Source organism: Mytilus galloprovincialis, chromosome 11 (assembly GCF_965363235.1).
Source record: "Mytilus galloprovincialis chromosome 11, xbMytGall1.hap1.1, whole genome shotgun sequence".
Lineage (NCBI taxonomy): Eukaryota > Metazoa > Mollusca > Bivalvia > Mytilida > Mytilidae > Mytilus > Mytilus galloprovincialis.
The window spans coordinates 1,806,851-1,831,282 of NC_134848.1; the positions used below are offsets into that span (position 1 = coordinate 1,806,851).

General features: G+C 31.4%; 2 protein-coding genes across 3 annotated transcripts in view; both read right to left on the bottom strand.

The window, feature by feature from the left end:
• LOC143051531 (uncharacterized) overlaps window positions 1-24,432 on the bottom strand; it is a 335,962-nt gene that overhangs the window by 249,399 nt on the left and 62,131 nt on the right. The gene's annotated exons all lie outside the window — the stretch shown is intronic.
• The window catches only part of LOC143051544 (uncharacterized), a 39,149-nt gene continuing 21,066 nt past the window's right edge, over window positions 6,350-24,432 (bottom strand). The window contains exons 5-8 of one of the 2 annotated variants that reach the window (XM_076224438.1): window positions 20,631-20,770; window positions 13,854-15,047; window positions 8,747-9,230; window positions 6,350-7,943 (exon numbers count right to left, since the gene is read on the bottom strand). In XM_076224438.1, the coding sequence (XP_076080553.1) occupies window positions 7,909-7,943; window positions 8,747-9,230; window positions 13,854-15,047; window positions 20,631-20,770 (1,853 nt within the window). In that variant the 3' untranslated portion in view covers window positions 6,350-7,908. Of the gene's footprint in view, window positions 7,944-8,746; window positions 9,231-13,853; window positions 15,048-19,517; window positions 19,830-20,630; window positions 20,771-24,432 lie in introns of those variants that run through there. The other variant, XM_076224439.1, reaches the window with a different exon arrangement.

The window sequence follows — 24,432 nt, forward strand, 5'->3', positions numbered from 1 at the left end:
TATGTCACCACTTAATATTGAACTGTTTCTAAAGTTATGAAATGATCCTTTCTTCTTTAGAATACCATCAACTTTTTGAGAATTACTTTCCGGTGCATGCATAAATCGTTTCAAGTTAATTCCAAATATTCTTTTATTTATTTATGAAATCTACAATTTTTCCAAATAATGTTAAAGTTCACTGGTCAATTGCTTTAAATATCTTATCTATTAAGTATATAAACTTTTGGAATTGTCTTCCTTAATACGACAATGGACCAGTTCAATTGTAAATTCATTTTAATCAAGGGAAACTTATAAAGATGACCTGTTGAAAAAATACCAAATGGATGATTTTTTTTCATTGGTTTATATGGCAAGCCATTTTTCTATTTAATTTAATTTCAAGATATCTTATACACTTTATAAGATATCTTGTATAGTTTATAAGATATTATATGAAATATCTTACAGATTAAATTAGATATCTTATAAAGTTTATGAAATTTAAAAATATTAAAATAATTTCATAAAATATAAGAGATATCTAATAATGTATATAACATATCTTATAGATTATATAAGATATCTTATAAACTATATGAGATATCTTATTAACTATATAAGATATTTTATAAACTAAAAGTATTGTTTATAAGATATTTTATATGAAAGATATCTTAATAACTTTAGGAGATATCTTTAAAAGTATATGATATATCTTATAAAATTTAAGATATAAGATATCGTATATAATTTTCTTTATATGATATCCCATAAACTATATAAGATATCTTATAAACTATATATATGAGATGTCTTATCAACTATATAAGATATCTTATAAACTATATATATGAGATGTCTTATCAACTATATAAGATATCTTGTAAATTAGATATTTATAAGATATCTCATATACTTTATGAGATCTCTAATAAACTTATGAGATATTTTATATAATATTTAAGATATCTCATATAATATATAAGACATCTTATGTAAATGGAAACTATAGAAGATATATTATATATTAAATGGAAGATCTTATATGAGCCAGTCCATGCGAAAAGGTACAAAAACGAAAAATTTACGAAATTCTAAAAAATGTGCATAATTATTGGTAGTAGACTTGTGATTTATAAAACACATTTACTTTCCCTCATATCATCAAGCTATGAGCTACACGCACCTGCGAGTGTTGATACCCCCCCCCCCTTTTAGTTTTATCAAGATTTTTAGTGAATTATTTCATATATTTCAATCATTTTCAAATTACAGTTTAAATTGCCAATTGATAATGTTAACCCCGGTAGAAGTGGGTATAAGGCTCTCGCTTACGATGCGGATATCAATGCAATCAAACAGGGCAACGGTTCGAATCCCGTGCAACTAAGGTTGATTTATATAATATTAAATAACTTAACTTAACTTAAATTTCAATTTCTAAAACACAAGATGTCATAGTTTTTGTATTTTCCCTCATATTTTAATGTTGTCTTACTTTCTTTAAACCTGTAGAACTGATGGAAATTTTTGACTTTTGTCTCTGTAGTGTCATAATTGTTTAAGTTTCTGGTCGGTATAGCATTAGTCCGGGGAACAAATGATTTTACACTTGCTCAAATACCAAAAATTCAGATATTTCTACGTCTTTTTCTGTTTTAGTTGACAAATTCGGGATAGAATTGACAGTCTTATGAATGTTTACATTAATGTATTTTTTTTTCGGATAAAATCGTTTTTCAAAAATACTATAACAAACTTTGATAACGTGTCCTGTACAGTTTACCAAAAGGACTTTTTGTACCTTTTCGCATGGACTGGCTCATATATTAAATGGGATATCTTATATATATATATATATATATATTACACGAGATATCTTGACAATTAAATAGTAAAACGGCTTGCCATAGATCTATGTTAGCTGGTATATATGATTATATATATGTAATATGCTTAGGTTACTTCGAAGTAAGGCGTCAAAGAAAAACAAATATAATAGCCTTTCAGGACGTCATAATTATTTGGACTAGTGCATCATGTGCAATGATATTCATGTAATACCACTTCCCTGGTCCAAATCCAATAACTTTCAAGTAATCTGGTGATCATATCTATTAGGTCAGAATCATATATATCATAATCAGTAGCCCATCCATAAAAATGTTACAACTTCTTAAATCAGTGTAGTTTAAGAGGTTAAACTTAATATACATTTTCCGTTTTTACAAGAAAATGATATGATTTTGTCTTAGATTTTATGCATCAAAAATTCCCAATTGGGATTAAAATTCCCTATTTGATGTTCAAGGGACCCATTTGAAAACACCTGGAATCAACCCTGTAATCGTAGAAATTTTCTAGCCGTAGAACTGTCTAAAACTTTGGTCAGTTCTAGGTAGAACTGTCAAGATCATTTCTAGGTAGAACTGTCAACATCATTTCTAGGTAGAACTGTCAAAAGGTGTCCGGATGACAGTTCTTCATACCAGAAACACTTGTTGTATTTTCGCAAAATATTTTTTTTTGTGTTTTGAATTTTATATTTTGAATTTTGAATTTTGAATTTGAATTTTGAATTTTGAATTTTGAATTTTGAATGATCCTTCTCGGCTTTCGTATAAAGGTATGTGTATATCACTAATCCACAATACCTTTCAACATAAAAATGGTAGCATACGCTATAAATATATTACTTTGGGATTTCATCAGGCTTATTTCGTTAATAGTGACAAACAAAAAGGTAAAACACACAGAAGAACAAGTGGTCAGTATGCTGTAGTTTCTTATCGACAACATATTTGTCGGCATTCATATTGGGAACTAACTGTGCGCCTCTTCTTGCCGACCTCTCCTTATTTTCATATGAATCCTCCAGACACTTGTCAAAAACAAGAGGATCAAAGAAGCCAGATTATTTAGTTTCACTTTCAGAAATATTGCTGATGTTCTTTCCACAAACAATCCGAACCTTTCTGATTGGGTTCCATTAATATATCCCCTATAACTAGAATTAAAGAAACACCAGACACGGCTTCCTCTGCCTCATTTTTAGACTTTTATCTCGAATTTGACTTACACAGTCATCTCAGTACCATAATCTATGACAAACAAGACGATTTTAATTTTGAAATTATAAATTTCCCCCACCTTAGTAGCAATATACCAACTTCACCTGCATATGGGATATATATATTCCAAACTTATTCAATATCCAAGAGCTTGCAGCTCCTACTCAGACTTTGAAAAACGTCATCAGTGTCTGAGTAGAAAGTTGATGAACCAGGTATATGTCAAAGAACGTCTCTTCCTTTTTTCTAAAAAAAGTTCATCGGAAGGTACTAAGACCTTGTTGATAACTATTCCGTATCAATTTCACAAATAATACATGATGGTTTTGATGTATAGATTCTGCGTACTGATGTTGTTTATCATCTTAACAACGTGTTTTATTGTTCTTTCATTTGTCTTTGTTCTATTATTTATATTACTTTTACTGTTGGATTGTTTTATGTGATATCGGTTTAACTTGGCTCGGTACATCCCATCAATGTGTTTGTTTTGTCTTTCATTTTTTGGTAGTGTATTTTTGTATATGCGACTTTTTGTATTTCTTTGGTTCTTATAACGTGACTCTGTACTTTAAAGATCCCGTCAGTATGATATTGTTCTATTTTATGTCATTATGATATATTTCTATTATGAATTACAACATACGTTGAACCACAAACGTCAAAATTATTTAATCGCGTAGTGGAATAACCTATTTGTGGATTCTTATAAATTCTATATAACTTTGGGACTATTTAAATCTCGGTCTATTTCTGAAATTTATTCTTACATACTTTTGATTTTTTAACCCTGTATGCTAACATTGCCTATGTGAAATTCTAAAATTGATGGAATGTACATTGAACGACAAATATATGTGACGCATAAAATTTTCTAACGTCAGACTCTCAAATCAATGAATGTGTTTGTAGATAGATGTTTTTGTGTTCTGTTAAATTGTTCCTTTTAAAACTGTTACACGATGATGACTGCTGTACCCATATTTTGACTATTTTATTTATTGTGTCTGTTTAGTTAGCGCATCATTGTAAATATAACGGAATTTGATTAAACTGTCATCAAAGTGAGAGGGTTAGCGCTATGGAACCAGGTTTAATCCACCAATTTCTACATTTGAAAATGCCTGTACCAAGTCAGGAATATGACAGTTCTTGTCCATTCGTTTTTGATGCGTTTTGTTATTTGATTTTGCCATGTGATTATGGACTTTCCGAATTGATTTTCCTCTAAGTTCAGTATTTTTGTGATTTTACTTTTCACTTACGTTAGCCATGTCAGTGTGCATTGTGACATTTAAGACTCAAAAGATAGATAAAGATCAGAAAAATTTATTTTATTAAAGTGTCACATGTTGATCTTACACAAAAGTAAATATTTACAAGTAAAATCACATAAAAAAATCAGAACCAAGCTTATAAAGACTTATGAGACACACAAGTACAATCACATAAAAAAAATCAAAACCAAGCTTATAAAGACTTATGAGACACACAAGCACTCAAGGTAAAAAAAAAAAAAAAAAAAAGCGATCTCATGTATTTATCTTGCAAACGTAATAAATTGATCAGTTTGATTTAAACCAAGTTAACCAAAGAAATTAAATACTGGAAAACACACCTACGTTTAAAACTAAGACTTACGACTTAAAACAAAATTATGGGTAAAATGCATTTAAGACTCAAATGACTGTAATTCATATTAAGTGTATAATTAAGTCGTGCTTTTGTAACCACAAATTACATAAAACGTTTTTGTTTAATAGATACACAAGTTAACTATTGAACATATGAACTGTTTACACAGAGATAATATGCCTCACCTGTGTCGGATCTTCATGCAATAATGCAAAATTAAATTAAACTCAACACTTTTATATTTTAATTTTGCAAAACGTTCAAAGTCAATGTACTCAAGAGTAACAAACAAACTCCAAGGACATGAAAAGTGACAATTTTTTTTATACAACTGCAAAACAACATTATTGATTATATTATCAATTGTATTACATTATTATACCAAGATTGGTTCCTCTTTAACTGACAAATTACCTACACACTAGTCCATGAAAGTGAGCAGAGGAGGGGGGAAACGAATCAACATGCAACCATTCAAATTAGATTTGTAAATGTAATTACAACTGCATACCAAATATAATTACCATACCATAAGTCTTTTTTTTCTAAACTGATGGAAATGAGACCTGCCAATATTTAAAATGTATACAGCTGCATAACAAATGCATCAATTTACCAAAAGCGATTCCATTTAAAATGACTTACCAAAAAAGAATCCTCTAAAATTGACAAACATTTTAATCTGTCATAGACGCGATAACAATATATTATTGTAAGTATATTTGAAGGAAACTTGCAAGAACAATGCAAATTTGAAAACCTTGAAATTAAATGTATCCTAAGACTTATATGTTGAACATGGAGAAATCGATATTCATGAACGCCTAGAAAAATATGTCAGGACAAATAAGAATCAAATATCTCGTTAGTTGAAACAGCTAACATTTCAAAAATAATCATTGCATCAGTGAAACAAATTAATAAAACGTGTTAATCAATTTGACGTAACAAAATAACTGGCTTTATAATTAACCAGTTATACCTATATTGCATTATTGAAGTGCAAGACGATTTAAAGATAAGAAGATGTGGTATGATAGTCAATGAGTCAACTATGAACCAAAAAACAAATTGAGTAAATGTAAGCATCTAGAGGTCACTGCATGGCCTTAAAAATGGGCAAAACCCATATTGTATAGTAAACATGAACAAGTCTTACTAAAAGAATATTTCCCTGAACAATTGTTCGCCTCTAATTCTCTATAGTTTTTTAGATGGATTTCTTTAATAATACTTTTTAATTTACTTTTCTGGGATTTCATTATATATTTGACATTCAAGTATAAAATGGTATTCATCTTCAATAGCGTTAGTGTTACACTTAGTACATAGTCTATTATTTTATCAACACTATAACATCTGCTTGTTTCTATACTTGAATTATGAGCTGATATATGATATATTTACAAATATATAGTGTGTATGTATATATAGTTTACAGGTCTATCAAAATAAAATTGCAATCATGTATACTATGTATATATCTATACAAACAACATTTTACTTTATTTTTTAATGACTGGCTATAGTAATCATGTATACTATGTATATATCTATACAAACAACATTTACTTTATTTTTTAATGACTGGCTATAGTAATCATGTGTACTATGTATATATCTATACAAACAACATTTACTTTATTTTTTAATGACTGGCTATAGCAATCATGTGTACTATGTATATATCTATACAAACAACATTTACTTTATTTTTTAATGACTGGCTATAGCAATCATGTGTACTATGTATATATCTATACAAACAACATTTACTCTATTTTCTAATGACTGGCTATACATTGGACTTTTTTTTATTGAAACTTTTTTACTCTTATTTTCTTATTCATCTGTAAAGGTGTAGGAAATCAAATGTGTTATCAATACACCCAAGTGAACATGGTGTATTTATTGACTTTTGAGAAACTTTTTCACTTAACATTAAACATTTAATTCAAATATATATAAAACGAGAAAAGATGATACAATTGATGTTTGATACAATCTGCACTACATTTGTAACATAATTGATGTGGTATACTCATATCAATAATACTAATGATGAAACAATTACAACACAGAAAAATATAAACAGTTAAAAGTAAAAGTAATAATAATAGGTATACAGAATCTATAATAATAGGTATACAGAATCAATAATAATAGGTATACAGAATCAATAATAATAGGTATACAGAATCAACAATCATAGCCAGGTATACAAAATCAATAATAATAGGTATACAGAATCAATAATAATAGGTATACAGAATCAATAATAACAGGTATACAGAATCAACAATCATAGGTATACAGAATCAACAATAATAGGTATACAGAATAAATAATAATAGGTTTACAGAATCAATACACAAATTGCATTAACTGAGAATATAATCAGATACAGTGTGCTTTTGACCTTAAGCGATAAAATCAGAATCGGTTAATGCCATAAACGACCCCGTTTATATAGTGTCTGGTCAATAACACATTGTGTAACGTATTTATCTTCGACTATCTTCGAATAGTTGAATTTAGACGTTGTTATAAAGACATAAATGAAGCATTGACGTAATCTTTGGTTTCTGATGGACATCTCTAGCTTTAAATTAAGAATCTAATTATACAAAAAAAAATCAAAATGCCTCCTATAGCAATTTTATGTCATAGATCCTTGATTTCACAACTTTCGACACCAAGCTTTCTTTTAATGATAAAACATATTGATGATTTAACTTTATGATTAACAACTATGTTTTAGCTTATCTTGAAATACTAGTTAATATATCAAAAACACATTCTGCATTTGTATGTGCTTGTCCTAAGTCAGTAACCTATTGTTCGATGGATGTGGTTTGTTGGTTTGGTTCATATGTGTTTCTCTGTTATAAGACCTCGGTCTTTCCTGTATGAATGGTTTTACACTATAATTTATAGTCTGCTGATTGGTGCGCGCCGCGGCTTCGTACTTTGACCTATAGTTAACGTTTATTACATTGGGACTCGAATGGAGAGTTTTCAAACCACATCTTCTTGTTTATATTTATTGTTTACCATTGACTTTTTTGTCAATTTAATTAGTAAATTTTAGTTGGAGTAGTTCATTACATTTTTCTAATATGCGAATTTTTCACATATTCAATATTTATCCCATTGACCGCAAATGGTAAATACAAAAATGAGTTAACAAATATCGTTCAAAGCATCAGATACCACACTATCGAAAAACTGCATGAATCTTTTCCATCAATTCTGAAAAATTCAAAAGAAATTCTGTCAAAAAATCATCCGATACTGAGATAATATAATGTACCTAATTAGAGCAATATATCTTTATTCGTTTACCTTAACATGAAGACTAACTTAGTTGTGTTCGCTTTATCCAGATGATTTGTTGTATGTATTATTATTCATTTTAAGTTAGAATTGATGATGCAGACTTGGTTTATCCAGATGATTTGTTGTATGTATTATTATTCATTCTAAGTTAGAATTAATGATGCAGACTTGGTTTATCCAGATGATTTGTTGTATGTATTATTATTCATTTTAAGTTAGAATTGATGATGCAGACTTGGTTTATCCAGATGATTTGTTGTATGTATTATTATTCATTCTAAGTTAGAATTAATGATGCAGACTTGGTTTATCCAGATGATTTGTTGTATGTATTATTATTCATTTTAAGTTAGAATTGATGATGCAGACTTTATCCAGATGATTTGTTGTATGTATTATTATTCATTTTAAGTTTGAATTAATGATGCAGACTTGGTTTATCCAGATGATTTGTCCATTTCACCTTTATTAACAAGGAAATGTAAACAGGATAAACTTTTGTATTCACGTTTTCCGATCGTAATCGTCAATAGTCGAGAACGAAGGGGAACGTTTTTTGGTTGGCTTCAAAGCATTGGTTTTACTGTTTAGTGTAGTGATTCTTTACTGTTGTACTCTTTTCCATCGATTTCTATTTGGGCGTGGTGTTATATGTCTTTCAAGATTTAGGATTTATTCCTGTACTTCAAACATGAAAAAGATATCACTTAAGTTACCTGCTTTCATTCGTTCTTTTATTTCTTCAAAACTCCTTGTCTCTAATTCCATTTTCCTGATTTGGTCTAATCGTTTTACATAGGATTCACCTGCTGGATTGTTACGCTGGTCAAATCTAGTTAGCATATCATGAACTATAGTGATTAGGGTTTGGTATCGTGTGTCATCTAATGCAAAGACAGAAGAATGCTGCATTTCATTTCTGATCACACGTATCCGTTGAATGTCGTCACCAATAGTATCTTCAATGGTAGAAATCTCGTCAACCTTTCCTATATTCCTAAAGCCTTTACTTGGAAAGTTTATTTTTAAAGCACAATATTTCTTACACATTTCTGTTATGTCCAACTTATCACGATCAAGTATTTCTCCAGTCTTTGTATCTATGTATAAGCGATCGTATAAAACACCTGATAATACCTCTAGAACTATCTTTGACATTCTGACGTAATTCTGTTCCTCACTACTTAATCTACCGGGAGCCTATAATATCAATGAAATATGTAATGATACAAACTAATGCTATATAATTGCCATCTATTAACAGGTAGGTAGCCTTACAAATAGTCAAGGCAGTAAATACACCGGGACAGTGAAAAATGATAGAACACAGAATTAATGCTAGCCAGAAAATTCATGTTGACGTCAGAATATTCAAAATTACGTCAAATTTATTTGAATAATTAAAAAACTATAAAAAAGATATACATATATCAATGCAAGCATGCGAGATCTGTACAAAGCATGACACAATGTTCTTAAAGATTTGCTAGAAGTATTTCCATTCAACAATAATTTTACAGTGGAGCATTTTTTTTAAATGAGCTAGCTACCTAGTATGTTGTTCGAGAAAGATAGATATTTAGGGGCTATTCAAAATGCTATGATATTCAACGCAACCAAATAAACATGGCGTTCTTTTCAATTGATTGAAGATGCATTATTACATGTATTTCATTACCTTGAACATGCATAAAACAACTCAGAATATAATAGCAACATACCGGTCAGTAACATTTCTTTATTTTTCATATAGCATAGTATGATACGATCATAAACAAGTGAAATAGGATGGATAATTTGCTTAAAAATCGCATTAATATTTTCGCTATACAGCGTTAATTCTGTAGACGATCACATTAATTTTAGGAAAGTTTATTTATAATTTCAAACATTTAAATAGATATAACTCAACTGTTACTTTCGCTTTTCGTGATATTTTTCGTGTCATGTTGTTTTTCAACCCGGAACAGAAATATGAATCGATGAAGACCCTAGGGTAATCTGTATTTTTTTTTCGCAAATTGTATTTTGATCTATGAAAAGCTATTCATACATTTACAATGCAATCTTTATTTTATATGAAGTTCCACAAAAAATGTAAAAAGTGTGTATGTTTTTCAGCTTCTCTCATGTGATACTTTTTACGGAATACGGTTAGACAAAAATTACACAAAACTCCATATAAAGAACGATACATAGCTGGGTCTTCAAAATGTTCGACTAAACATCTTTCTAAAGTATTGACTACTATTCTTTCTACAGTTAAAGATGGGCTTCAAAAATATTGTGAGGAGATATATTCTACCAGTGGTGTTAACCAGATGTGGATTCTCAAAAATTCGAAAGATCTACTGCTTAACCTTCGATCACAATCTTTGCAATTTTGCAGCAACATAAAAACTTTTGATTTTTCTACGCTATATACTACTATTCCCCATGCTCAGTTGAAAGATCGACTTCACCAACTCATAAAACAGAGCTTTTTCTATAAAAATGGGAATCGTAGATACAAATTTCTTGTTTTGGGATACAATACTTCATATTTTGTGAAGAATCACACTGAATCTCCCAGAAAATATACTGAAGATGATATTATTAAAATGCTGGACTTTTTGATCGACAATATATTTGTTGAGTTTGGAGGATTTATATTTCAACAGACAGTCGGTATTCCAATGGGTACTAATTGTGCACCCCTGCTGGCTGATTTGTTTTTGTATTCGTATGAAGCAGAATTTATTCAGAACCTTCTAAAAGACAAAAAGAAAAAGCACCTTGCGAAATTCTTTAATTTTACTTTTCGATATATTGATGATGTTTTATCGTTGAACAACCCATACTTCAGCCAATACTTACATCTCATATATCCCAGTGAACTTGAAATTAAGGATACTACTGATACTAGAAGGACTGCTTCATACCTTGATCTTTTCCTCAATATTGACGTAGATGGACGACTTCACACAAAAATCTATGATAAACGGGACGATTTCAACTTCCCAATTATCAATTTCCCATTTCTCAGCAGTAACATACCCTCTGCCCCTTCGTATGGTGTTTACATATCACAATTGATACGTTATTCACGTGCTTGTTCACACTATACGGACTTCATATACAGGAGTGTGCTCCTTACGCAGAAACTGCTCCAACAAAGTTATGAGGAGGACAGATTAAAATTGACACTCCGTAAATTTTATGGACACCATCACGAATTGGTTGATCCATATAATGTCTCTTTAACCAAACTAGCTAAGGACATTTTTACCACATGGTAGATTGTGGTTTGTCATTATGTCGTCTAATCTTTTAATTACCAAACGTGACTTATTCCCGATTGTGACCGTTTTGCTGAATGTGAATTCGCATTACTATAGACGTGTTTCTGTACTTGTTTATCCCAAATTCATGTATTTAGTTTACATGTTTAATGTTATATTTGTAATTCTCATCAGATTTTGTCAAATGTGTTGACGTCTTCTTATTATATATTTAGGTATGACGTATAGAAAAATTAACCACCTCCTCTTTATTAATTATATTAAATTTTGTACGATTATTTACGTTTGAAGTTGGATTCATAACAAACTGGACATATATATATTACAGTTAATTGCTATTAATAAGTATTGCAATATGCATTTTGTTTAAATGAATTATCAGTATTTAGTTCTAAATCAATCCTAATTCTATCTCATTTTTGAATGAAAGTTTTTCATATGTGACGTCATGCTGTTTCTAAATTTCATAAATTCAAATGTGGCATAACGTTTCTGCCTTTTCGCCATCGTATGTGACGTCACAATTTTTTTAATTACGTTGACGCTTGGACTGATTCGGATGTGTGTCTATTTTGTGATAAACTTGGGTTTAGTTTTCTGTAATTAGTTAATATTTCAGTTTCATTATGTATATCTCTTTCATATTCATTTGTTAACATTTACTGTTTGCAATAGCATTAAGTATTCTATATAATAAGGATGTTCTTATCCCGTGCATAAAAACAATGCCGTATTTGTCAAAACCTTTTCAACTTTTAATCTTCAGTGCTGTACAACTTTGTACCTTTTTCACGTTCGATCTTTTATATCTAGGCGTTATGTATTCAGGTTTAGTTTTCTGTAATTAGTTAATACTTTAGTTTCTTTGTGTATATCTCTTTCATATTCATTTGATAAAATTTACTGTTTGCAATAGCATGAATTGTTCTATATAGTAAGAATGTTCTTATCCCGGGCATAAAAACAATGCCGTATTTTGCGAAACCTTTTCAACTTTTGATCTTCAGTGCTGTACAACTTTGTACTTTTTTCACTTTCGATCTTTTATATCTGGGCGTCACTGGTGAGTCTTGTGTGGGCAAGGCGCGTTTTTGGCGTATTGAATTTTAAACCTGATACTTTTTGTTATCTATTAATCATGTTTTTCTGTGTCTAATATGTTCTCCTATTTATTTGTATTGTAGTCCTGTAATATTATGTTGTCATTTCAATGTTATATTTAACTTTGCCATTAAAGTGCGAGGTTTGGCATGCCTTAAAACCAGGTTCAACCCACCACTTTTATTCCCCTTTAAAAGTGTCCTGTACCAAGTCAGGAAGATGGTCATTGTTATATATTGTTCGTTTCTCTTTGTGTTGCATTTTAACGTTGAGTCGTTTGTGTTTTCTCTTATTTTTGAGATATTGAGATAAGACGTGGCACGGTACTTGTCTATCCCAAATTCATGTATTTGGTTTTCATGTTACATTTGTTATTCTCGTGGTGTTTTGTCTGATGATTGGTCTGTTTCTGTGTGTGTTGCGTTTCGATGTTGTGTCGTTGTTCTCCTCTTATATTTAATGCGTTTCGCTCGGTTTTGGTTTGTTACCCCGATTTTGTTTTTTGTCCATGGATTTATGAGTTTTGAACAGCGGTATACTACTGTTGCCTTTATTTAGGTGAGCTTTAAATTATAAGTTATAGTGTGAATTACGCAAATATTTGAAGTTGGTCGGGTTTTGCGTACATTTTCTGTAAAACAAGTTTTGTTGTTTTCCTCTTATAGTTGATGTGTTTACCTCAGTTTTAGTTTGTAACACGGATCTGTTTTCGCTCAATAGATCTATGACTTTCGAACAGCGGTATATATAAAATTTAGTCCTGGTATCTATGATGAGTTTATTTACAACCACTGCCGGAAGAGATTTATTTCCCCGAGGGTATCACAAGCCCAGTAGTCAGCACTTTCTGTGCTGACATGAATTATCATTGATATTGTTATATTATAAGTTAACTGTTTACAAAATTTTGAATTTTGTGAAATACTAAGGCTTTTCTACCTCAGGCATAGATTACCTTAGCTGTATTTAGCAACAATTTTAGGAATTTGGGATCTAAGTGCTCTTCAACTTCGTACTTTATTTGGCTTTTTTTTTTTTTTTTTTTTTTTTAACTTTTTTGGATTCGAGCTTCACTGATGAGTCTGTTGTAGACGAAATGCACGTCTGCCGTATATATAAAATTTAGTCCTGGTATCTATGATGAGTTTATATACTACTGTTGCCTTTATTTGACACATTTAAAAAAAACCTTAGTCATATTTGACACAACTTTTTGGAATTTTGGATCCTTAATGCTCTTCAACTTTGTACAGTCGCGCATATTAATTGCGAATGGACCCAATACTTTTATCTTTATCACAACCAGTCCACACTGATACTTACATTAGCAACGAGTACACATCAAAGGAATAAATATACAAATTACCAATAATTGGATTTCCTCGTGTCACAAATATATGCCCACTAAATGAAAATAATCTAAAGCAAATAGAAACATTACCTTTGATTTCTCATCAGACCAATAGTCTTTATATTTATGAGTTGTCGCATGTTCTTCGCAATAATATTTTTTCCCATCATGTACTTTATCAAATTCATGTAATCCTGTGTCAAAGGAGAAACTGGTGGTCTCACACTTCCATTTTTTCTCGAATGATACCGTTTTCAACTTGTATCGCGTGTTGATAATTCTGTTGATTTCTCTTTCGACAATTTTTAAAACTGCTTGGTTAACCTCTGTATCTACTTCATCCATTTGCCATACTTGCAGCTGAATCATATGGCTACTCTTTGCTAATACAAATTTTGCACAGCCAGTTCTGTCAATATTGAATACACAACAATCCTTGAAGAGACCTATCTCGCCCTTTACCACTGCTAAAGGATACTCTCGTAGACAAGAGACAATCAGATTGCTGATTAAATACGGCGGTAAAAAACTAAAGACAAAACACAAACATGTAGATTTGCTAGCATTTGGAACGTTAAACAATACATCAATATCCTTAATTTTTAATGTTTGAAGCATGCATGGAACGTAAAAAACACTATGCTCCCTTTGTACATTTCCACTTTCCGTCAATAGCAATGGATAGATGATAATGTCAAACTTCTCGATTACTTCCAGTATATGCTCTTTATGAATCCTCATGTCTGCTGATTGTTTATTGAATATTTCTTCCAATAGCTTAGGATCCATCTTTCCTGTTTGTTTGAAGTTGTCCCATTGTAAGTGTGGTAATTCCAGTTGAAACTGCTGGGCTGTAACAATGCATGTAAAGGCATTTGCTAACCATTGGGGATCAAGTATGATGTATGACGGAATGTCTTCAAAAAATATCACGTTACCAATTTCATGTTGATACCTGAGAAAGAGACGAAGCTCCTTGTCATCAGTTATCGGAAGTGGTATTTTCTCACCTAGTTCTTTTACTCTTTCAAAAGAAATTATTTGTTTTCCGATCGTAAGTTCAGAGTTGATGGCTTTTTCCATCTGAATAAATTTAACAGGGTATTCTCGATTCCAATTTGCGCTACTCTTTGCTGTGGCAAATATATTATTTCTCAATTTTCCAAAAGCATCTTCTTCATCCTCTGTGTTGGATATCAGGTGAATTGATCTCAGGTGAAGCTTGGAATCTTTAAATATTTTATCAGTGTAGGATTCGAGACGTTTTCTGCATTGTTCTTCGTCCTTTCGCAAAAACAAAAACAGTATTATTGTATTATTTCATTATCATTTAACTTAAACAGTCGTAGATACATGATTTCTTATGATGTTTTTGGCTGTCAGCAACTATTACTATTCTCATATCTGTACTTTTCTGTGATTTTTTTCTAGAGCGGATGTATAAATTGTTATGATATGAGTTAGGCGGTTAGTTTTTGGCATTGAATTGTTTCATATGTTTTCACTCGGGATGTTTTTAAGCCGGCTATATGGTTTTTCCTCAGCATCTGTTAACCCACCCAGGGCATCTGAGAACAATTTTTTCAGAGGGTTCATGTTGCTCAGTTTTAATTTTCCTATGAACATTGTGTTCTGTATACTGTTGGGTTTTTAATAATAGTTTTTATTTTCTATATTCATAAAGAATCGAACACTGGGGCAAAAAGTTTGTTACTAATTAAGAACGGAAGTTAACAAAATTAAGAATGAGTGATAAAACACTACTTATTGAAATAAGTAGACACAAACACATTCTTAGAGAAAAAAGTGTATATAGTAATTGTAACAAGAGTGCACACACTGAAAAGTCTCACCTTCTTTACTAATCATTGATATTATGTTGATAGTTCTAAGTATAAAGCGTTATTACAACTGTCACATAAACTTAACATTAAACAAGATAGTTAAACAAAGACCAATGAACCATGAAAATGAGGTCAAGGTCAGATGAACCATGCCAGGCAGACATGTACAGCTAACAATGCTTCCATACAACAAATTTAGTTGACCTATTACTTATAGTTTAAGAAAAATAGACCAAAACACAAAAACTTAACACTGTCCAATAAACCGTGCAATTCAGGTCATGGTCAAATAAAACCTGCGGGACTGACATATAGATCATAATATACTTCCATACACCAAATATAGTTGACCTTTGGCATATAATATTAGATAAAAAGATCAAAACTTAAAAACTTAACTTTGACCACTGAACCATGAAAATGAGGTCAAGGTCAGATGACATCTGCCCGCTAGACATGTACACCTTACCATCATTCCATACAACAAATATATTAGACCTATTGCATAAAGTATGAGAAAAATAGACCAAAACACAAAAACTTAACTATAACCACTGAACCATGAAAATGAGGTCAAGGTCAGATGACACCTGCCAGTTGGACATGTACACCTTCCAGTCCTTCCATACACCAAATATACTAGCCCTATTGCTTATAGTATCTGAGATATGGACTTGACCACCAAAACTTAACCTTGTTCACTGATCCATGAAATGAGGTCGAGGTCAAGTGAAAACTGTCTGACGGGCATGAGGACCCTGCAAGGTACGCACATACCAAATATAGTTATCCTATTACTTATAATAAGAGAGAATTCAACGTTACAAAAATTCTGAACTTTTTTTTCAAGTGGTCACTGAACCATAAAAATGAGGTCAAGGACATTGGACATGTGACTGCCGGTAACGTCGTAACATGAGGCATCTATATACAAAATATGAAGCATCCAGGTCTTCCACCTTCTAAAATATATAGCTTTTAAGAAGTGAGCTAACACCGCCGCCGCCGCCGCCGTAGCCGCCACTGCCGGATCACTATCCCTATGTCGAGCTTTCTGCAACAAAAGTTGCAGGCTCGACAAAAATCAAATTGATGGAGAACATTTATAACATAAATCCTTTCTGTCTCGTGACTTGAATAATCATAATTTTGACAAATAAGGAAATGCTGATAAACCTGTCAATACCAAAGGAAACTAAAATCGTGACATCCGTAAAAAATGTCTTTAGAATTAGGCAATGTTAGAGTAGAGACTAAAACTACTAATACAAAGTTGATACATTTTTTTTCATATTAAATGTCAAATTATTTGCAATATTATTGACTTGTTAAACACTAGTTTTCTTTATTATGTGTCAATTTATAGGCAACAGAAACTTTCGAGTTAAAATGAAATATTGGGATCACAGTTCTCTGCTGTAAAAATTTTTAAAGGTAATATCGATTGATTGAAACGTCTCAGGATGCTACTACATAACAGAAGACATAAATATGCATAGACTATGACCTATCGACGTTTAGATATGACCCCAACATCGTTCAAGACCGAGAGGTTATAAACTTTCTAACAAAAGGACCAAAATATCATCCACGGTCGAAAATAAATGGAGAACAGTGTCCTCAGGCTATTAAAGATGCTCTTTATCCTATTTCAAAAATTGTTGTAAACGGAAGAAATCTGACAAAAAGTCACCTGATTTAAATAAAAATGTATGAATATTGGTTATATTCGCAAATCACCTGTCGAAATTTTTTTTGAAAATATATAAAAGAGTAGTACGCCCCTTTTCTTGGACTAAAAACAAAATTTAAGTTCTATCAAAGCGTTTTGTGTTCGTATTAGTCGACAAAGCAGCCAGCAATGTGGTGGTGGTATGAAGTAAATACTACGCAGAAGTCCTTAAGAATAAAATTTTGCCTTCAACTTCATTCAACGCCGTACACTCCAAATAGAGTCATTTACTTAATAACTATGTCACTACCAAAGCACAGCTTAAGGTCTCCCTGAGACATTTGAAGTTTCCCACTATGTATTGGTTCCCTAGACTACAAAAAAAAACCGGTAAAATATCGTTTCATTTCGGCCTTTTCTACTTTCTGTGCTTTTAACTATTATCAAAGAACATTTCGTTAATTTTTGTAATATCATATGAAAACAGTGGAATTGACTATTTTAGAGTGTAAAAGATTCTTAAGATGTTTTAGATAAATTACGTGCTTTTTGTGGTCCTATTGATTTGGTTGCCAGTTTTGACTTTTTCACTCATTATACTACACTTTCAAACAATCTTATCAAACAAAAGTTTTCCTATCTATTGAACTGGTCCTTCGATAAATATTGTTGCAAATGTATTTGCTGCAACTCACATAAAGCCCTTTTCTCTAATGAGAAAGGTTAACATTATAGATATACTTACTCTAGTTGTGATGAGATTATTAAAGCACTAAATTTTCTCCTTTTACACATTTATGTACGTTTCGGCAATAAAGTTTATCGACGAATTAAAGGTATTTCTATGGGCACCAATTGTACCCCTTTAATAGCAGACTCTACACAACAATTTACTACAAAAGGGATAATTTTTCTTTTCCTATTATTACTTTTCCCTTTTTGGATGGTGATGTTCAATGTGCACCGTCTTATGCTCGTGCTTGTTGTGGTGTTTTGGATTTAAATGAGCGTAATCTAGTAAATAATCATTCAGTAATGTGTTACCACTAATTACTTGAATCATTTCATGAATTCAAAGATTTGGTATGCAAGTGTGGCAGTGCATGCAGAAAAAAACTTACTTCAAACGGAATAGCACATCCTAAATTTTACTGTGATGTTGTGCACCGAGCCCGGAAATTTAGATACGATACGGTAAACTTATGGTCGTCGTTGGTTCATGAGTTGTCATATTTGGTTTTGGTATATTGTTTGTTAGTTTTCTCAATAGAATTGTTTTTAATTTTTTATGTGGGGGCCTATTTAAGCCGATTATACGATATGGGTTTTTCACATTGTTGAAGGCCGTATGGTTTCCCATAATTGCTTACATCCAATTCATTTGAACTTTGGTTAATAGTTGTCTCATTGGCAATCATACCACATCTCCTTAATTTTTTCAGATCAAATGATGTCATGACCAATCGTTTGAAAGCTCGTATAAGGATAACATAAACATAAATTTGCAGTGGTTTACATTATCAAAATAAACCGGTTAATTAGAACTTATTATTTTCACAAAACATGTAAAAAGTAAGATCACAAAAATACTGAACTTAGAGGAAAATCAATTCGGAAAGTCCATAATCACATGGAAGGAATCAAATAACAAAACGCATCAAAAACGAACGGACAAGAACTGTCATATTCCCGACTTGGTACAGGCATTTTCAAATGTAAAAAATGGTGGATTAAAACTGGTTTAATAGCGCTAACTCTCTCACTTTGATGACAGTCTCATCTTATTCTGTTATATTTACATTGATGCGTAAACTAAACAGACACAATAAATAAAATTGTGTATAGGTCTTTGCTATTTCAATGTAGATATCAGAGTGTGTGAGAGTATTTTTTAATCTATGCTCATTTTACTTATATGTTGAAACCACAAAGTCATTTGTTTCTCAGACCGCTTATGACGTCTTTATACTAAATCCAATAGATGTGAACTGATTGATTCTTTAGTCGGTGAACATGATATATTCAATAGTTGTAACTGGCTTTGAACTAACTTTCAGTGCTTTGAGTCTTTTGTTTTTATGCTGATTGGTTTGTGCTTCATACCGATTCAATGGAGAGGGTTGCGTGTTCACAAACATGCTTAACCCCACAACATTCTTAAAGTGTCTATGTGTCTGTCCGACGTCAGTAGCCTGTAATTCAGTGGTTGTCGTTGATTCAAGCATGTCTGTCAATTAGTATTTAATAAATTGTATCGCTATAAATAAGGCCATAAGTTTTTCCGTTGTTTCAAATTTTTCATTTCACGGACTATACGGTGTGTATTATTCTCGTTGTTGTACGGTTACCTACATTGTATGAGTGCTTATCGTTTTTATCTGGTCGGTAGTTGTCTCATTGTCATACCACATCTTCTTATTTGCATACACTGTTATAGTAATAACATCTTCGAGTAGTGTGGGTACACATAAAAACATTTTTTAAACTTGGACTTTTTGTGTTTGAGTTGATATTGTAGCACTCCTTTATTCTCTTTTCCTTTTCTGGCAACTAGAAACAAATACGTTCATGTATAGTTTATGTTTAGTCAGTCTTAAAAAAATACAAAAACATTGAAGGAACGATATCTTTTACAAACACATTCATTTAACGACAAACTCAATAGTCCGACACAAATTTTTGAAAAGTACACCAAAAATAATTTTGCTTTTAAGTTTTCAATATAGCTTAGGGCTACTAGTTAGTTCAATCTATACAAATCAGCGGCGGTCGATATATCTGAGAAATGTCTTCGATGATAAATAAACATAGCTTATATTTTAATAGTTTTCTTTAATCAAAGAAAAATCCAGTATTTCTAGCATCTCATTCACACTTCATTCAAAAAATGTCCTTGAGATGTAAAATCATCAAGTAGAAAGATCAAGCACAACTTTAAAAACAAAAACGACAATCAGCATTGACAAGCTTGACCGTCAGGACAGAAAAAGATATACATTGTTATCAATATGACAAAGGTACATATTCGTACAGTAACATGAAATAGATATTATACAATCTAGACTGAAACAATTTCCATAGTTTCTATTTAAACTGTGCTCTAACGTAACAATGAATCAGCGATTCATTAACAACCCGTCGTGGCAAACTTGATCTAATTGTATCTTATAGATCAGATACATTGGTGAAGTATTTCCAATGTCCATAGTCTAAACTTAACTAGAATACCGTTTTTATACGCACACAAGTTAACATTACCTAAATATTTTCAAAGACGCAAATTCAGTCGTCAAGTTTTTATAAACAGTACCTAATTAACATGTCTACGCCATGTTACTTTGATATAAATACCTGAAATTTGTCCTTGTGTGTACCAATTGCAATAACTGGTGGATCTAGAAGGTTGTGAGCTCCTTCGAGCAATACAGCTTCAGTTTTGTCGTTTATGCTTCCATAACAATGTATTGTATCCATCCAGAAATTGAATGTGCCTGTGATTAAAGACAAGTTAATATCTAAATATTTCGGTGGAAGACTGCACTTGAAATGTGTCTTAAGAATATAATTACTTCGTTCAATAAAAAAATATATAATGATTTATCCTGCAGACCACTATAATATTGCAATTAAAAATTATAACTAATTATTTTAAATTTAATTTAAATCAGTGTTTAAAAAGAGGCGAAAGTTACACACAGGCGAATCAACTTTCATCAGTCAAAAAGAAAGCGATAATGATCGGGCAGATAAAAAAACCAAAGAATAGACAAACAAAAGTATGCACAACTTTATATAGAACACAATCGAGAGAACAAAATGAACTTTGCATAAATCAGGGTTGAATCGAGGTGCTCAAGAAGGGTACGCAGATCCTATATCACATTCAGCCCCCATCTTGTTGTTTGTGGGAAGTACAAATTTCGGCGATAAGTCTCACTTGTAGGTCAGAGTCGACGTAAATAGAACGATATTGTGGTAACTACAAATGGAACATGCCTACTGTAATCTGTGGCAATAACGCCAATTTAATGATGGAGTCCGTAAATTTTCCATGTACAAAAAGCAAAACGCTATACATTAATAAAACGCATTGCGGGGCGCAACTTGATACGAGCGAAAAGGTCAAACCCTAAACAGTTTGGGTGAAAATTGACACTTCATTCATGCAAGCTTGATACAGATCTGAATTTGGATTCTGATTAAATATTTGGCACATATATATAAAGCTTTCTAAAATTAATTTTTACAAAATTATAAACAAACCTATCATGAATTTCTGCATAGTTAGATTCAGCATATAAAAAAAACCACCATGGAAATCAAATTTTGTTAAAATCAAACTAAATTTAATTTGGACCCATAGGACCTCAATGTGGACCAATTTCAAACATGGGGCCAACAATCCCAAATTTAAAAATACGGTTCCATTCAGCATAATAAGGAACCCACAGTGTTCTGGACTTTGAATTAAATCCCATATTGAATATGGTCAAGAAATGAACAATTGATACATTTGTATTAGAACAGTTTTGTTTTTGTTCTGTTTTTCCTATACAGTTCAGACCATTGACCCAAATGTCAATCCTAACCTTCATTTTTTAAAATAAAACCTTATGGTGAAATTTCATCAATTTCCAATCACTAATATGTAAGCTATTGTTTGGAAATCAAATGTCTTCGTACAACCGAGATATTTGCGGTCATATAAAAAAGGATGTTTGTATGAGATAAGAAGAAAACAACATTTGTGGTTATATCTTTTAAGCACTATATAAATAGGTTAGCTACAAGTATATTACACGATTTTACTTGTAAAAGAGAGGGGAAAGGTACCAAAGGAACATTTATAATCATAAGACGAAATTAAACTGACAAAGACATGACAAAGAATGCCAAAGACTAAAACGACAATCAAAAATATTCAAAACACAACGTAGAAAACTTAAGACTGAGCAACAGAAAACCCAACCAAAAACCGGGGATGATTTCATACACTCACGGAAGATTCGACTCTACATGTGCACCCGTCGTGTTGTTTGTGTTTTTAAAAACCTGGTGATAAGTAGAATTCGATAGGTTACATACGAGACAAAATTGGACAGGATTCTAGTTACGACTTTTGGCACATATCCATCATCATCTTTAAAACAGATATTCAATGACGTTAAACCAACTATTGATGGCGTCTGTAAATTTTTAGAAGGGATAATTTCAACTGCACCTCTTTAACACTTGGCTTGATAGCTTTTTTGAGAGCAGCAACCTTCTTATAAGGACATCATGATAGGAAATACAAGTCCTAGAATATCGTATCAATTTGGAGATATATACTTCATGGGAAGACACTGCTAGAATCTTGCTACATAGAAAATGAAAGAACAATTGGGAAGCTGAAGTCATCTCTTTTGTCACGATATTTTGTTTTCATCCGATCCTCATTGTCAATTTATAGATGCAAGTCAAGATAGTAAATGGCTATATTAAATGAAACACGAAAAGTAGTGTTGTTTAGAGCAAATAATAACCAGGTGCTCCGCAGGCCGCAGCTTTATACGACCGCAGAGGTCGAACCCTGAACAGTTGGGGCAAGTATGGACAAAACATTCAAGCGTGATACAGCTCTGAATTTGGATTGTGATCAAATTTTTGACATTACATGTTGTTTTTTTTACACAAAACAAATGTCAAGATTTTACAAATCAATTAAAGATTTCTTCTTCAAACTTTTTAAATAGTTGATCATGACACAGCATAGGTTTCTGACACAGAACGAATGTGGTCTAATGAACTTAAAAGTTTTTTTTTGCCTTTGAGCAATTCACTATATATATATATATATATGCTGTTGAATATTAATCCTCTCAAAAAAATGTTTGAAGAAATTTTCTTTTTATTTATGAAATCTGAAATGAGAAAAATTTAAACCCCCCCTTTTTTTTCACATCCCCGTTTCCCTTTTTCCAAAACTGATATCAATTCAAATTTCTAATTGAGTTTGCAACAATAACTACTCTTTTAAATACATCATAAAATATTAAAATGTAAAATATAGTGCTTGTTATCACTGAATGGTAAAGATTGGTTGGTAGTAAAAGTGAATATACATTGTTTATTGTATAAAACAATAAAAAAAACTTCATCAGCAACATTTTTTATTGGCAAATTTCCAATGAAGTTATTTACATAAAATTATTGGCAAATAAAAATAGAAAATGACATCATAGTCATGTCTGGCAAATGTCCAACATACATTATCTAAAAACATTTTAGATAAGATAAGGAAAAAAAAGCTTCATCAGCAACATTTTATATTGGCAAATTTCCAATGAAGTTATTTACATAAAGTTATTGGCAAATAAAAATAGAAAATGACATCATAGTCATGTCTGGCAAATTTCCAACATATATTATCAACTACTATTGAAAATATTGTGCAATTAGATATTTCTTGCTATTGTGCAATACTGTGCAATTGAAATTTTTTTGTTATTGCAGAATACTTGATATGGAATCCGGATTTGGACCAACTTGAAAACTGGGCCCATAATCAAAAATCAAAGTACATATTTAGATAAAGCATATCAAATAAGCCCAGTTTAAACTTAGTTTAATTTTGAACCCTTTGGACCTTAATGTAGACCAATTTGAAAACTGGACCAAAAATTAAGAATCTACATACACAGTTAGATTTGGCATATCAAAGAACCCATTTATTCAATTTTTGATGAAATCAAACAAAGTTTAATTTTGGACCCCCACTTGGACCAACTTGAAAACTAGGCCAATAATTAAAAACCTAAGTACATTTTTAAATTCAGCATATCAAAGAACCCCAAGGATTCAATTTTTGTTAAAATCAAACTAAGTTTAATTTTGGACCCTTTGGACCATAATGTAGACCAATTTGAAAACGGGACCAAAATCTCGAACATACAGTTAACTCTCGTTGTCTCGAACTCGGTTGACTCGAAATTTCGGATGAGTCGAAGTTTTCACGTGGTCCCGAACTTTATTCCATACAAAATTATGTAATTCGACTCCTGATGAGTCGAAATTGGATGAGTCGAAATTTCGGTTGAGTCGAACTAAATTTACGGTCCCAAGGTTAGCAAAAGCATTCAAAATTCATTTTTTATCTCGAACTAATACACAT